We start from the raw sequence: 16,171 nt of genomic DNA, 5'->3' as shown, positions 1-16,171 counted from the left end.
CACATTATTTGCTGATGTGTATAATAAACAACAGTTATTGCTGATACAGTAAGTTGTTGATTAGATGCCATAAATTGCCTATACCTTTCATCAAACAAATTTCCTTCTGGAACATTTTCTTGGGTAGAATATTAAAGGGTGGATAAGCATTTTTACCTTTAAGATATGAAACAGAGTTACAATATCAGTGTGATCTTTGAAACTGGCATAACAGGTTTTCCCCCAGGGAGACCTATTTTGAAGTTGATTATTTGAATAAAATCACAGATAATAAGATACTAAGGAAAAATTCCCAGCCACATTCATAATTAGATGACTGTATTCCTGCTGCAGATTCAATATAATTACCCAGAGATATGCGTGCTTTAATGAACACCCCTGTGCATATGGGACACAAAATCTGTGCCGCTTAGTTTTTTTCTTTCCTTTGGATGTTAACTGTTTTTAAATGGCTTCTTTCCTTGTGACAATGCTAGTTTTATTATCAATTGTAATCTCTGTTGGGTTGAGTTTGAATATGTCTTAATCAGGGCCACTGGCTTTCTTGGGTCCCATTTGCCTGAGTAGAAGTGGCAGTGGCCACCATCTCAGCATGATGCCAACATCTATGATGGGCTTATGTTCCAGGTAAGACCTGGCCAGACCCAGGGTTAAATATCAGTACCAAGAAAGCTTCAGGGCAAGTACAGTGGCAGGGGAAATCCATTTCCAGCCACTCTCTTGCTATGGTTGAAAGTGAAAGTGAAGTCGCTCAGTCGTGTCCGACTCTTTGCAACCCCATGGACTGTAGCCTATCAGCCTCCGCCGTCCATCAGATTTTCCAGGCAAGAGTGCTGGAGTGGATTGTCATTTCCTTCTCCAGGGGATCTTCCTGACCCAGGAATCGAACCCAGGTCTCCCGCATTGCAGGCAGACGCTTTACCGCCTGAGCCACCGGGGAAGCCCCTTGCTATGGTTAAGTAGAGGGAATTGTCATAGAACCATTGTGGACTGATTGAAATGCTTTTTCATGCAACCTTTTCTTCTGAGGTTTTGGTTAACCTATAAAGTCAGAGCCTAGAGTGAACCCCTTCAGTGTGAGGCTGCCTGGATTGAATGAACCTGGACTTCAGGATCACAAAAACCATGCTTTGAATACTGGCTCTATCTTTTTTTTTTTTTTTTTATTGTTACTAGGTTTCATTGTTTATTTTTTTTTTCTAATTTTATTTTATTTTTAAACTTTACATAATTGTATTAGTTTTGCCAAATATCAAAATGAATCCGCCACAGGTATACATGTGTTCTATCTTTTAATAGTGAAGTAACTTTTGAATGTGACTTAAACTCTTCGGACCTCCATTTCTGTATCTGTAACCTACGTGAGAATAAGACCTTCACCTTGCAGTAGGGTTTTCCATGAGAAATAAATAAGATTGTATATATGGAAGAGACTACCTTATGTTTAGTTGGATATTGGTGCATGCTATTTTAAAATTATTAAAATTTTTGATTAAAATTATTGTGGTTTAAAAAACATTCCCAGAATTCGTTAAAAGAATGATAGTTTTTGTGGGCCTTTCTCTCAGCTTTCATCTATTTGGTGTTTGGTAGGTGTGAGTTACCTCTGTTAGGTAAAAAATATAGAGGTGATGTGCTCCTGTCTTGTTATCGGTCCTTACAATTTACTAATGTGTTTTTCCTTCCTCTGGGGCTGTGATCATATCAAAGTAACATTTAGAAAAAGATTTCTTTTTTTTATTTTTGGCTGCGCTGGACCTTGGTTCTGTGCTCGGGCTTTCTCTAGCTGCGGAGAGCGGGGGCTTCTCTCAGTTGCAGTGCGTGGCCTTCTCTTGCTGCGGAGCATGGACTCTAGGGTGTGCGGGTTTCGGGAGTCGTGGCACATGAGCTTGGCACGTAGGTGCCCCAAGGCATGTGGAATCTTAGTTCCTGGATCAGGTATTCAACCCATGTCTCCTGCATTGACAGGTGGATTCTTAACCACTGACTACAAAGTAAGCCCCAAAATAATATTTATTGCATCTTGAACAATGATGAAGTAGTAGCAAGCTACCAATGAGCAACTGTTTATTATTTACTGAAACTCCAGTACTTTGGCCACCTCATGTGAAGAGTTGACTCATTGGAAAAGACTCTGATGTTGGGAGGGATTGGGGGCAGGAGGAGAAGGGGACGACAGAGGATGAGATGGCTGGATGGTATCACTGACTCGATGGACATGAGTCTGAGTGAACTCCGGGAGTTGGTGATGGATAGGGAGGCCTGGCGTGCTGCGATTCATGGGGTCGCAAAGAGTCGGACAGGACTGAGCGACTGATCTGATCTGAAAACGTGCAAATGTAAGTAGGCATTGTGAGGATGCAAGAGATTATAAGACAAAGCTTCTTTCCTTTAGGAACTGTTCATGTATTTGGGAAGACATAGTCATAAAAGAACCCCACTAAATCCTCAAGCAGGAAATAAAGGTCAAATGAACCGTATAAACATTCTTTTAACAAATTATTTATTTAGTATATTTTTGGCTGCGCTGGGTCTCTGTTGTGGGCCTGTGGGCTTTCTGCAGTTGCAGCAAGCAGCGGCTACTCTCCTGTTGTGGTGCCCTGGCTTCTCACGGCTGTGGCTTCTCTTGTTGTAGAGCACGGGCTCTAGGGCCCTTGGCCTTCAGAAGTTGCTCTTGCAGAACTCAGTAGTTGCGACACACAGGCTCTCGAGCACAGGCTCAGGAACTGTGGCACACAGGCTTAGTTGCCCCATGACATGTGGGATCTTAGTTCCTGGACCAGGGATTGAACCCATGTCCCCTGCATTGGCAGGAGAATTCTTAAAAAATCACTGGGCCACCAAGGAAGACCCAGATAAATAATTATCCTTGTTTCTACTTCTTCTCTCATTCTCACATCTAATCTGTCACCAGGAATCTTATTTTGCTTCCTGTATACACCTAGAATCCGTCCCATTCTCTCCATCTCCATCATGACCTTTCAAGTGCATCTAAGACCTCATCTCTCTCTGTTGGACTTCTGCTCTAGACCCTGACTCACCTCTCCTTTTATTCCTGTTCTCTACCCAACATTCAAAATGGTCTTTTAGAAGTCTAAGTCAGATTATCTCATTCCCTTGCTCAAAGCCCTCGCATGGCACTCAGCTGCTTTTTCATAAGCTCCAAGCTCTTTCCTAAGGCTTACAAGGCCCTCTGTGACCGTCTCTGCTCTTCTCTGCACCGTCATCTCATGCCACTTCTCCTTGCTGACTGTGCTCCAGCCAACAGGCCGCATTTCCCCTTCTGGAACACATCAAGAACCTTCTCACCACAGGGTCTTTGCATTGGCTCTTTCACTTGATTGAAATGTTCTTCCTCTGATCCTGAACATGACAGGCTCATTCTCATCCTGCAGGTCCTAACTCAGATGCTACCTCCTCCGAGAGCTCAAACTATTCCTGACCACTCTGTGTAAAAAGTCTTCCCCATCCTATCACATTATCCCTCCTCCTACTTAACATTTTCCACCATCTGCAATTACCTTGTTGGTTTTTTTTTTTTGTCCAATTATTCTCTCCCTAAGTTCTCTGAGGGGAGTGATCTTATCCGTTTTGTCCACTGCTGTAGTGTATAGCATACTGTCTCACATATACTAGGTGCTCAATAAATAAATGAGTAAGTGAATGAATGAACACAGGCCACGGAAGCTCAGAGGAAGAAGGGATCCCTCTATTAGTCATAGAGCAGTTTCTTCATTGGGAAGGATTTTGCTAGGTTTGAGGGAGGAAGCATGTAATCTGAGGAGAGAGAAAGTGAGCAAGGTGGAAGGTGATAGAAAGGGGCATATGCTATAGATTTTCAAAGATGGAGCTGCTCCTGAGAGGCAGTGGTTGTAGGAATCTGATGGATGTGGATTTGGCTTCTAACCGTCATACGATTACCCGTGTGACTTTGGATGTTTTATTTAACCATGTTAAGTCACTTTACCTGTAAGATGGGGGAAATAGTCTCTACTATGGAGGGTTACTGTGAAGTAGTAATGTTAGATACTTGAGGCCCATTTGGGATGCGTGTGATATCAAGGGGTAGCCATTCATACCACTGTTTAATTTAGGTTCTCACCTGTGAGTGTGCATACAGATCAGATTTGCAACTTTGTAGAAATGTGGATACCAAGAACCCAACAAACTACTACTCATTCAGAAGAGTTGTCTCTGGGTGATGGTGGTGTATGTGTGTGTGTGTGTGTGCAAAAGAGAGAGACACTCCATTGTGTGATTTTTTTCAAAAGCTCCCTAGGTGATTTAGACTGTATAGCTGTTGTTTAGAACCATGTGTTTAATCCTCTCTAAATATCTCTTGCCAAGGGACTGTCCGACTTGAATAGCTCTGAGATGGGAAGGCACAGAGTTGGGTCCAAGTTGCCTATCCCTGGGCATCTATCTGAGTCCCTAGAGACCAAGCTATTGATTTCTTATCTATTAATATCAGTTAAAAAAGAATCTTGTAGTCCCAACTAAAGCCACTGTGCCTTCCATTATTCTTGGTCATGTCCAAGATGAAAGTCAATTTAATTTTTTTCTATACCTTTATACCTTTAGTATCTATATGCTGTGCTCAGTTGCTAAGTCCTGTCCATGAGATTTTCCAGTCAAGAACACTGGAGTGGGTTGCCATGGCCTCCTCCAGGGATCTTCCAGACCCAGGGATCAAACCACATCGCCTGTATCTCCTGCACTGGCAAACGGATTTTTTTTTATCACTGTGCCCCCTGGAAAGTCCTTAGTATCTATGCCTCACCCCTAATCCAGAGGTCTGGTTATCAGATTCCCTTTCAAACCTCTCCAATGTACAGTTTAGAATTCCAGCTTCAATTTCGATGAAAGAAAGTCAAAGTTAGTCGCTCAATCATGTCCGACTCTTTGCAGTCCCATGAACTGCAGCCTGCTAGGCTTCTCTGTCTATGAAATTCTCCAGGCAAGAGTAGTGGAGTGGGTTGCCAATTCCTTCTCCAGGGTATCTTCCTGACCCAGGGATTGAACCTGAGTCTCCTGCATTGCAGCAGATTCTTGACTGTTTATGCCACCAGGGAAGCCCATAGACCTACATAAATCTATACCCTCAGTTTATTCACTGATGATCCCTCTAATTTCCTGCTGTAACTGAACCCTGTCTTGAACTGGCTGTTTTAGATGTCTACAGTGGCTGGGCAGTCTTAGGAAACATTAACCACCTGTTCAGCTGGTTGCTCATGTACACACAAATATACTCACATCTTGGAATGTTTGGGGCCAGTATACAGGCTGAAAGATCTGACTTTGGGAAGATATGCTGAGGGCCGAGAGGTTTTGTGTTGGGCCAACATGTACGAGAAGGGAACAAATCTCTGTGGGCAGACATGGGAATTGAGAGGTGGACAGGATTGGAGGCTTTATTTAATGACCACTTCATTCTGGTTCCATAACTGCTCAGGATTTGTATCTGCACTGACCAGAGACTAACTCTTTACTGCTGGGTCTGTCAAGCTCTACATCACACTTAAATGATTGTGGAGACTTATCTGTACATCCTGCTTGTTTCATTCTTGTGTTTCTTCTAAAGGCCATCCTTCTCTTTGCTTAGGGTATTTATTCTGATTCACTTTTGTTATTGGGTTGAAGTTATTTTTGAATTTTTTCCCAGAGAAGGTACACACGTAGATTTTTTAAGAATCGTAAAATACCCGAAAGTGACTCTTTTATTCTTCTATGAGGCAGAGTTTGGCTGGGTCTAAAATGGCAATGTCGTAATCCTTGTCCTTCAGATTGTTCTCTGTAAGTATTCCAGTGTCTTCCAGTAGTCAGAGTTGCAGAGAAGAAATTCATATTCATTTTATAAATCCAGGCTTGTCTCCCTCTATGTAGCTGATTTTTTTGTAATCCTTGTCCTTCAGATTGTTCTCTGTAAGTATTCCAGTGTCTTCCAGTAGTCAGAGTTGCAGAGAAGAAATTTCATATTCATTTTATAAATCCAGGCTTGTCTCCCTCTATGTAGCTGATTTTTTCCCTTTGAAAGGTGCATCTACATTGAATGTTAATTAACTTTCCCCGTTAATTTCCTTTAAAAAGTTCAGAGATTTTGTATGTATTTTGTTTACTCTTCAGTTGGCCAAAAAAACCTACAATTATATTATTATTTACTCAGGAGTTAATGACCTGAAGATAAAGATAGCAGAAAAATCTTAGTGTTTAAAAGAACCCTGAGATGGATTCTTTCATTGACCAAGGAGTTCTCTATAGTATAAATAATCTCATAATTAGAATGTTTTCTATATATACATGTTTGTAAATTTCATTAAGCTCAGAGAACTCCATTTTCTTTACTTCTGAACAATCTTATGTTATGTATCTGCTGTTGAATTATTTGATGGGGTTAATATCTTTCCTTATCCCATATGACTGAACTCTATCATTGCTGAATGTTTATTTCTAAAAGGTGAATTATGGGATGGAAGTCATGGATCATAACAAATGCCGTCCTACTTCTTATTGCAGAGATTGACTGTGGCCGCCCTCCAGAAGTGCAGCACGCGATCCTAGAGGGGAATCACAGCTCCAGACTGGGCAGCGTGGCTCACTATGTCTGTCTAGAGGGCTTTGAGAGCCCTGGAGGAAAGATCACTTCCGTTTGCACAGAGAAGGGCACCTGGAGAACCAGTGCTTCGACATGCTCAGGTATAACCCCCATCCTGTAGGGCTCCTGTCTCCTGGAGGTAACTAGCTAGCAGGAGTATGGAACCTACAGCCTTTGCTTGCTTGCTCTGTGCACTGCACCTAGCCATGCCTTTACCCCAGCGGGCACTTGGCTTTAGATTTGTCAGCCGAACCCTGAAGATTTAAAGGGTGGATTGGGAAAATAATTTGGATAGAAAACATTATGCATTTGTCTTTTGAAACTCACCTTAAATCACAGTGACTCCTATCTCTTCTGCTTGGTTGGCTGAGAGACTTTTCTCTATGAACTATTTTCACAGGGGGGCTTACTTGAAAGTCCTAATTAAGCACATGTTGACAGCTTTTCAGAGAAAAGGTGGTGTCATGTATAGCGAGGTTTTTAATGTTTATTTTTAATTGTGGTAAAATATGCACAACATAAAATCTACCATCTTAACTATTTTTCGGTGTTAACTATTTTCACATTGTGCAACCAGTCTCCAGAACTGTTTCATCTTGTAAAACTGAAAGTCTGTATCCATTAAAGAGTAACTCCCTATTTTCCCACTCCCCACAGCTTCTGGTACCACCATTCTGCTTTCTGTTTGTATGAGTTTGGCTAATTGGCCTCAAGTAAGCAAAACCATTAGTATTTATGCTTCCGTGGCTGGCTTATGATCCTTAACATAATGTACTCCAGGTTTATCCATGCTATTGCCAATGGTGGTATTTCCTTCTTTTTTCTGGCTGAATGATAATATTCTGCTGTGTCTATATACGCATTATGCTTATCCGTTCATCTGTTGATGGACAGTTCTGTTGCTTCCACCTTTTGGTTATTGAGACTAATGCCTCTCTGAGCACGGGCTTACAAATATCTCTTTGAAACCTTGATTTGAATTCTTTTGGATGTGCCTGCTGTGCTAAGCTGCTTCCGTTGTGTCTGACTCTTTACGACCCCATGGACTGTAGCCCACCAGCTACTCTGTCCATGGGATTCTCCAGGTAAGAATATTGAAGTGCGTTGCCATGCCCTCCTCCAGGGGATCTTCCCAACCCTGGAATCAAACCTGCATCTCTTACGTCTCCTGCTTTGGGAGGCGGGTTCTTTACCATTAGCGCCATCTGGGAAGTTCACAATTCTTTTGATATATTCCCTCAAATGGGATTACCTGTGAAAAGGGGTTTTGAGACTTCAGTTCAAATTCTAGCCGTCCCCTGTGCCAGCTGTGTGTCATCACATAAGGCATTATTCTCTTAGAGCCTCAGTTTCCTAGTCTGTAAGAGGGGGGAAATATAGCCTGTTTTTCCTACTTCAAATAGTTGTTGAAAGGGAATCAAATGAGATAATCTACAGGGAACATTTCAAAGTTTAAACCACTGTGCACCTGTTAGGTCTTTTACTGAAATTATTAGCATGTCTTGAAGCAGATCCTCTCATGAGTCAGAAGTATAGACTTCCACATGCTTTATTTCACCTTGGCCTCCAAGAAACAAGGTGGGGAAAGGCAGTGATTCTTAGGCTTGTGATAGTTGGCCCAGGGTGTGACAAATTGTTGTCACCTAGTCTTGAATGGGAGAAGGCAATGGCACCCCACTCCAGTACTCTTGCCTAGAAAATCCCATGGTCGGAGGAACCTAGTAGGCTGCAGTCCATGGGGTCTCGAAGAGTCAGACATGACTGAGCGACTTCACTTTCACTTTTCACTTTCATGCATTGGAGAAGGAAATGGCAACCCACTCCAGTGTTCTTGCCTGGAGAATCCCAGGAATGGGGGAGCCTGGTGGGCTGCCGTCTATGGGGTCACACAGAGTCGGACATGACTGAAGCAACTTAGCAGCAGCAGCAGAAGTCTTGAATGACTCTGGTAATTTGTTTCTAGATGTTGACTTGCTTGGCTCTGAAGACAGATCTCTGAAGAGTGAAATCCCAAGGTAGCTTTGGTTTGGGTCTCTGGATTGACTTGCAGTTGAATTATGGCAGAGTGTCTTCAGTTCAGTTCAGTTCAATCGCTCAGTTGTGTCTGACTCTTTGTGACCCCATAAACCTCAGCACGCCAGGCCTCCCTGTCCATCACCAACTCCCAGAGTTTACCCAAACTTATGTCCATTGAGTTGGTGATGCCATCCAACCATCTCATCCTCTGTTATCCCCTTCTCCTTCTGCCTTCAATCTTTCCCAGCATCAGGGTCTTTTCAAATGAGTCAGCTCTTCGCATCAGGTGGCCAAAGAATTGGAGTTTCAGCTTCAACATCAGTCCTTCCAATGAACACTCAAGACTGATCTCCTTTAGGATGGGCTGGTTAGATCTCCTTGAAGTCCAAGGGACTCTCAAGAGTCTTCTCCAACACCGCAGTTCAAAAGGATCAGTTCTTTGGTGCTCAGCTTTCTTTATACTCCAACTCTTACATCCATACATGACTCCTGGAAAAACCATAGCCTTGACTAGATGGACCTTTGTTGGCAAAGTAATGTCTCTGCTTGAGTCTTGTCAATGAAAGTTTTCTAAAGGGAAGTCTAGCATGAGCAAATATAACACATGGACTGCAGGTTATTATTTGTCCATAGAGGAAGGGTTTATGGCCATTTGTGGGACTGGGATTTGAAGAAATCTATCAATTCATTCAATAGATATTTATTTAGCATACATTGTGTGAGGGGTACTTTGCTGGACACTATCTTTTTGGAATTTATGGGGCAATGGAGTAAACAGATTTTTCTCCAAAGAAATGCACATACAAATATACATTTAATATTGAAACCCTTGGGTAAAGAACCCTGGAGAAGATGAAGAACTCAGTCCTGTTGCTGAAACCATGTCTGCGCCATGCATTTTCCACATTTAGTTATCTATACCACTACTGCAGCAGGATGTAGGTTAGAGATTGCAGCCATAGCAACAAGGAGGGGTAGACTTGGATGGGAACCCAGAGATGTCGATCAGCCTTCTCTTAGGTCCCACTGACTTGTCCAACTTCACAGAGAAGCGAGGGCAAACCTGTAACTAACATCAAGGACTCCAGAGTTCCCGTCTTCATCATTGGAAACATTGAGAAGAGCTAATGCCGTTTCAAACCAGACTGATAGTCTTCCCAAACAATGACTGCCTCTCCAACAGCACCTCTAAGTTATTTGGAGGAAATGAGGCAGCTGCCTCGTGGATGGCTGAATTCAACATCGGGGAGGTGGTCTTGGGCCAGGGCTACCTGTGGAGTCACTGGGTCTGAGAGCTGGGCGTAGCTTCAGGACCCTTAGCCATTTTCTGCAAGGCTCAAGCTGCTTGTGCCCCCACCATTCAGAATTCAGTGGGAGCACTAGGATTAGTCACTCCCTGAAAAACCAGTGGATCTGCATGGGGCATAGTAAGCTATTAATTAGCTGATGCTTGTAGAGCACTTTGAAGAACAAACATGTTATGTAACTGCTAATTATAATTACCGACCTCAGCCTGCCACCTTTCACAATGTCTGTGGCTCCAGCTGCAGCTGTTTCCATGGGCTTATGCAAGCTTTGATTTAAGAAGAGAAAAGGCATTCTCCCTGAGAGCTGTGATCTTTCTCTGAGGAGGCCTCTATGCCCTCAATCAAGATTGGCAGCTAAATTCAATTTCCACAGATAAAGGGGGCGATTTACATGCTGATTAATTCATGGCACAATGCGCAGGATCGCTGGGTGGGTAGGTAGGAGACGGTTCTGGAACTGTAGTGAGAGAGGCTGATTACCACGGCTCTTGCTCAGCTGCCCCTCCCTCCTTCTTTTTCCTATTTTTCACCCGTTTCTTCCTACCACCCGCTTCTGCCTTACCTCTTTCTGTGTATTTTGTATTTACCCTCCTCAATGTTCACTTTTTATCCAATTTTTTTCTACTTTTCTGCCTAACCCGCCCTGGTCCTCTGTTTCCATTCTGTTTTATACTTGAACATTTAATTCCAAATTGGGTGGAATAATTTCTCATTTTACTTGGGTTGTTCTTAGTTAAAAATAGTTTTGAAGTCCCTGCTTATTTGGACTAGTAGCTTAGAAACACATATATTTAAAAAATGTATTGAAGTATAGTTGATTTACAATGTTGCGTTGATTTCTGCTGTCTAGCACAGTGATTCAGTTAGAACTGTATACGTTTTGAATGGAGTATGAACTCTGGCAAGGTGGTGGGACCTTTTTTTTTTAAGGCCAGTTTAGACTGGAAACTCCAGACAGCCGAGAATTAGGCAATTATGTTGGTGTCTGGAAAAACCCCAGGTGGAAGCTTGATGTTCAGTGAGTCGGCTTACCTCAAGATCAAAGAGACTGATTCATTCTTGATAAGACTGTCCCTGCCTTTCATTCTGCACAGGTCATTTGGCTTTTTATGTTTAGAATCTGAGTTAATAATTATGAAGTTGATGCTCACTCACTCCAGGCTCTTAGAAGAGCAGCGTCTCTATTGAAACGCAGACCGTTTGACTGCTGGGAGCCTCTCTGAGTCCCTCACCCGACTCAGGCACTGGAGTTCAAATGCTTCCAGGCCTCCTGTTAGCTTCTGCTCCTCCTACTTTTGTTGTTGTTGATGCTGCTCTTCAGCCCAGTGAGTGCTCACTTGCAGCTTGACATATTTCAGATAGGAGAGAAAGGTCAGCCGGAATAAATGGGCGCACATGCAAATAGCCACATGCCTGGAATTTGTTTACATACATAATGTTAGACCATCAGGCATTACAGCTGCCATCGATCACACACCAGCTTAGACACCCACGGCTCTGCCAGGAGCCTTGATGCTTGGTTTCATTGTGGCCTCAGAAAAACCTGGTGAAATAAGTATTGATATTTTCATTTCATAGATGAGTAATCTGAGACTCGTAAAAGTGAAACAACTTTCACAGGGTCATTCAGTGACTAGTAAATGGCAGAGACAGGATTTGAACTTAGGTCTTGAGGCCCGAGATCTGTCTCCTACCAGTTTCCCGAGGTTGAACTATTTGTAGATCACCCTGACAGAGTTTGTCAGAGGAAAAGTATTGGTTATTTAATGTTTCTTTAAACGACTTAGATTTAAAACTTAAATTTGTAGTTTAAATTTATTGACCAAGGACACTTTGTAATATATGTGATAGCATGAATTTGATGTTAACACCTCGTTTTTTTCAAAAGTCAATACCAGGCGAGCCTATAGGAATGTATTCAGGTGTCAGCAAAACGCATCCTAAAGTGTATGAAGCATTTTAGAAAAGCATACTCTAAGTCATGCTGCTCTGCCTCTTTTATGCGACCCTAAAGACTGAAAGCGCCTCCCAGCTGGCACTGGTGGCAAAGAACTGGCCTGCCAGTGCAGGAGATGTAGAGACGTGGGTTCTATCCCTGGGTCAGGAAGATTCCCGTGAGGAGGAAATGGCAACCCATTCCAGTATTCTTGCCTGGAGAATCCCACGGATAGAGCAGCCTGGAGTGCCACCGGCCATAGGGTTGCAAAGAGTCGTACACGACTGAAGTAGCTTAGCACGCAAAGACTAAAATCAAACAGGAAGCACAGCAGAACTCTTATAAGCAAACACGCTTTGTTTAACATTGCCACCTTGGGGAGGGAGCCGTACTCTCATTTCAATGATGCTATTATCAAAATGTTTCTGTTTTGTAATCCAACTGGGATGGCCTTTGAAGGTAGTTTAATGCAGCACACTGGAAGATTGGTCATGTTAGTTTTGAAATCAGGTACTGTTTTCATCTAGAAATGACCTCCAGCTTGACCATCTGCTAGGGTCTCCTGAATTTATTTGGTAGGATCTTTTACTGTTTTCAAAAATAAAGAACATGGATATAAAATTGGAAACCAAAATTGAGTACGTTAGACCAGGCCCTGCCCACAATGGGGCTTCTGAGAGAGCGGGGTGTGCTCACTGACTCTGTCCCTCCCACCCCATTCTTGTCTCAGTCTCTCCTGCAGGAGAATCAGGTGTCCAACACCCCAGTACACTGTGGTTCTCTCACCAGGGTTTCTTAATGATCACCTAACCGTCAAATTCATCTTGTAGCATCAATCCTTGTTCCTTTTAACCTTTTTATAACACTTAGCATTGCCCACCATTTATCCATATATTCATCCATCTATTTAATCAATCAACCAAATGATAAATAGTTTAAAAATATCTGCGTCCAACCAACTGTGTTAGTTTCTGGGGATAGAGAGATAGACCTTGTTTGTCTTTGCTGTTATAGAGCTCACATTCAGGAGAGATTTGTTGTTGTTCAGTCGCTCAGTTGTGTCCATCTCTTTGTGACCCCATAGACTGCAGCATGCCAGGCTTCCCTGTCCTTTATCATCTCCTGGAGCTTACTCAAATTCATGCCCATTAAGTCGGTGATGCCATCCAACCATCTCATTCTCTGTCGTCCCCTTCTCCTGCTTTCAATTTTTCCCAGCGTCAGGGTCTTTCCCAATGAGTCAGTTCTTTGCATCAGGTGACCAAAGTTTTAGAGCTTCAGCTTCAGCATCAGTCCTTCCAATATTCAGGGTTGATTTCCTGAATCTTGATCTCCTTGCAGTCCAAAGGACTCTCAAGAGTCTTCTCCAACACCACAGTTCCAAAGCATCAATTCTGTTCATGGTCCAAGCCCTCAGGAGAGATAGACTTAGATGTTAAACAACTAATTACAAAATTAGTCGTTACAAATGTGACGAGTACCACAGAGAAATACTAAATGCTAATAGAATGCTAAAATACATGTCTTTATATATATGTACATTTATACGCACAAGCAACCATGGGCCACATGCAGAATCTAAAGCAAAGCAAAGGTACTTTATCACCAGTGAAGGCTTTTGTTCTCAAGGTTCAATGTAGAGTTCATTTGGATGGTGTGGGGGCCTCCTTTGTTTAAAGCTGGGGAGGCCTAAGTGTCCTACAACTGGACAAGCCAGAGATCTGCTCTGCCTGCCTCTCTCCAGTCAGACCTCAAGTCTGATCATGGAACCGTGTGCCCTCCTTTGGGAGAGAAAGAGCCACATGCGAGAAGGGTGAGAGATCAAGCCCTTGGTGCCTCATGTTTTGCTCCGCACTCTTCTTGGGTGGGGTTGAGAAGGTTGGGGTGTTCGGTGGGAAGGAAGCGAGATAACTTTTGAGGAAACAGACATGACTGCAGATCTTCTGTGTCCTTGACTCCCAAGGCATCGGACTGTCCTCGCCAACCACTGACCTCCTTCCGTGTCGCTCTGTCTTCTGATTTCCCCTTGGGTTTCCATGTGTCTTAGTCCCCTGCTGTTGTGCTGCCCACTCTCCACGTTGGACGGGGGTAGGTCACCTGCACCCAGAGCTTCAGTTGCCAGCCACACATTGATGACCTTCAAGAAAGTTTTTCACCTAGATAGATTAACTCAGACTTAGCATGTTCTGGGCATAATTCATTAGTTCCTTGCTCACAAATGCCTTCTTCTTCCTCCCATGTTTCTCATGAGAGCAGTAGAAGGCAATCCATTCAGACTCTCAGGCTTTGAGACTGGCAGTCAGCCTAGACGCCTTATCACTCATCTCCTATTGCTTCTCCTTCAGGAGAAACTATTGCTTATGGTTTTCAAGGCAATGCCTGATTCCATATTTTCACCTTTTTGCTGAGTAACTTCTTCAGTGCAGAGGCTCTGGGTTTTGGAGTCTGGTGGGTCTAGTTCTGAATTCGGACTTGACTGCTTACTGCTTCTGTCCACACTATCTGGTCCATAGTACCTTTTACCTTTTAACTCGCTCAGTCATCTCCGACTCTTTGCGACCCATGGACTGTAGCCTACCAGGCTTCTCCGACCATGGGATTTTCTAGGCAAGAATACTGGAGTGGGTTACCATTTCCTTCTCCAGGAGATCTTCCTGACCCAGGGATTGAACCCAGGTCTCCCGCATTGTAGGCAGACGCTTTACTGTCTGAGCCACCAGGGATAACATCTGGTCCATAGTAACAACTCAGTAAATGTTCACCTATAATTGACTTTATGATTGCTTCCCATGACTACTGTGAAGATGTGATCAAGTCTATAAAGACCCATATGTCAGTGTTTGATGTATTGGAATCACTGATTAAAGGGGGTCAAATTCTTTCCTTGTGACCTCCAGTTTTTCCTTCAAAACACACCGGAATTATTTTTTTTTCTTTTAATTAAAAAAATTTTTATTTTGGCCACACCATGCAGCATGGGATCTCAGTTTCCCAACCAAGGATTGAGCTTGTGTCCCTGCATCGGAAGCTCAGAGTCTTAGCCACTGGACCACCAGGGAATTCCTCCTCCAGAGGTATCTTTCTTAAAAAAAAAAAAAGTCCCCACCATCTTCCTGCTTTTAGCTCTCCATGGCTGGTAGGAGTAAGTGTGTTTAGTCTGGTGCACAGGTCTTCCCAAGTCTGACCCTGTTCTCTTTATGAAACCTTGCTGCCCCTCCTCCTCCTCTCCAGCATGTTACATATTACCACTCTGAAACTGTCCATACAGGTTACACCTAGGACTTCGGACCTGCTTAGATGTCTTCCCCACTCTTAAGCCCTGAAGCCGGGAAGGGTTGCATGGCCTCCATGAAGCTGGCTTCCCCGGTTCTTCCAGTGAGAGTGGTGGCTTCTTTCTCGATACCCTGTGGTACTTGTATGTAACTTTGTTCTGATATTGATGGAATCATGATTTATCTGCTGTGTGTTAGCTTCCTCCATTAGATACAGTGTTCCTCAGGGAAGATTTACCTTCTGATCATGAGCCCAGTGCCTGGCAGGGGAGGATGTTTGGTGTTCAATGATGGTTCAGTTAAGGGTCAATGGTGAATAAAGTGCCCTGGACTCAGATCCAAAGAGAACTTCCAAAAGTGTTTTAAGTTTTCAGTACTATTAGAATGAAGGTGTAGCCTCCCAAGTCATCTCTTTTAAAAGGGCAGCATGAATGTAGATGTTTAATATCTTTGTAACATTTACAAAGAAGTCTTTCCAGCTGGTATGTAGACACCTGGAGGGAAGAGCAACTGAATTTTGTTCAACTACTCCTTGGGATGAAATAGCTGACCTCCCTACAAAAAGATCTGGGTCCCATCTGTGCAGAGCGCAGGGCACAGGCTGGAGGCAGATGGCATTTCTGAGATGTCATTTGTGGTTGTCATAGTGAATGAGCAAAAAGGAAGAACAAGAAAGGAAACTTTCATGTCTCCTTTCTTTTTTTTTTTTTTTTACATTTAGGATAACAGGGTTAGAACTTTTTAAAAAATTTAGACTTATTTATTTTAATTGGAGGCTAATTACTTTACAATATTGTATTGGTTTTGCCTCATGTTCCCTTTCTAATCTCTGCTTGGGTGGCAAAGGGTCCCGAGTGGGAAGGAAGTATGCTTTAATGGCAACTCAGCGACAAGGTGAGGAGTGGGGTGTTTCCTTTTCCTTCTGGACCAGGGGGTGAGTGTCGGGGGCTGTGGGAGTGAACAGAAGAGTCTAGAACTCTGTGCTTTGACGGGCTGGAGAGGGAAGGGGCTGGGAATATTTGGGACTTTTTCAAGCTGACAAAAGACT

At 43.2% G+C, this 16,171-nt stretch overlaps 1 protein-coding gene across 7 annotated transcripts in view; it reads left to right on the top strand.

The window, feature by feature from the left end:
* Positions 1-16,171, top strand: part of SUSD1 (sushi domain containing 1) — a 154,855-nt gene that overhangs the window by 58,910 nt on the left and 79,774 nt on the right. For all 7 annotated transcript variants that reach the window (XR_009495750.1, XM_002689945.7, XM_059889564.1 and 4 more), the window contains one exon: positions 6,514-6,693. Coding sequence is in view for 6 of the 7 variants with exons in the window: in XM_002689945.7 (XP_002689991.2) it covers positions 6,514-6,693 (180 nt within the window). In the remaining variant the exon portion in view is untranslated. The remainder of the gene's footprint in view (positions 1-6,513; positions 6,694-16,171) is intronic.

This window comes from Bos taurus, chromosome 8, assembly GCF_002263795.3.
Source record: "Bos taurus isolate L1 Dominette 01449 registration number 42190680 breed Hereford chromosome 8, ARS-UCD2.0, whole genome shotgun sequence".
NCBI lineage: Eukaryota > Metazoa > Chordata > Mammalia > Artiodactyla > Bovidae > Bos > Bos taurus.
The sequence above is the reverse complement of the archived record's forward strand: the minus strand, read 5'-3'. Positions and strand labels throughout refer to the sequence as shown.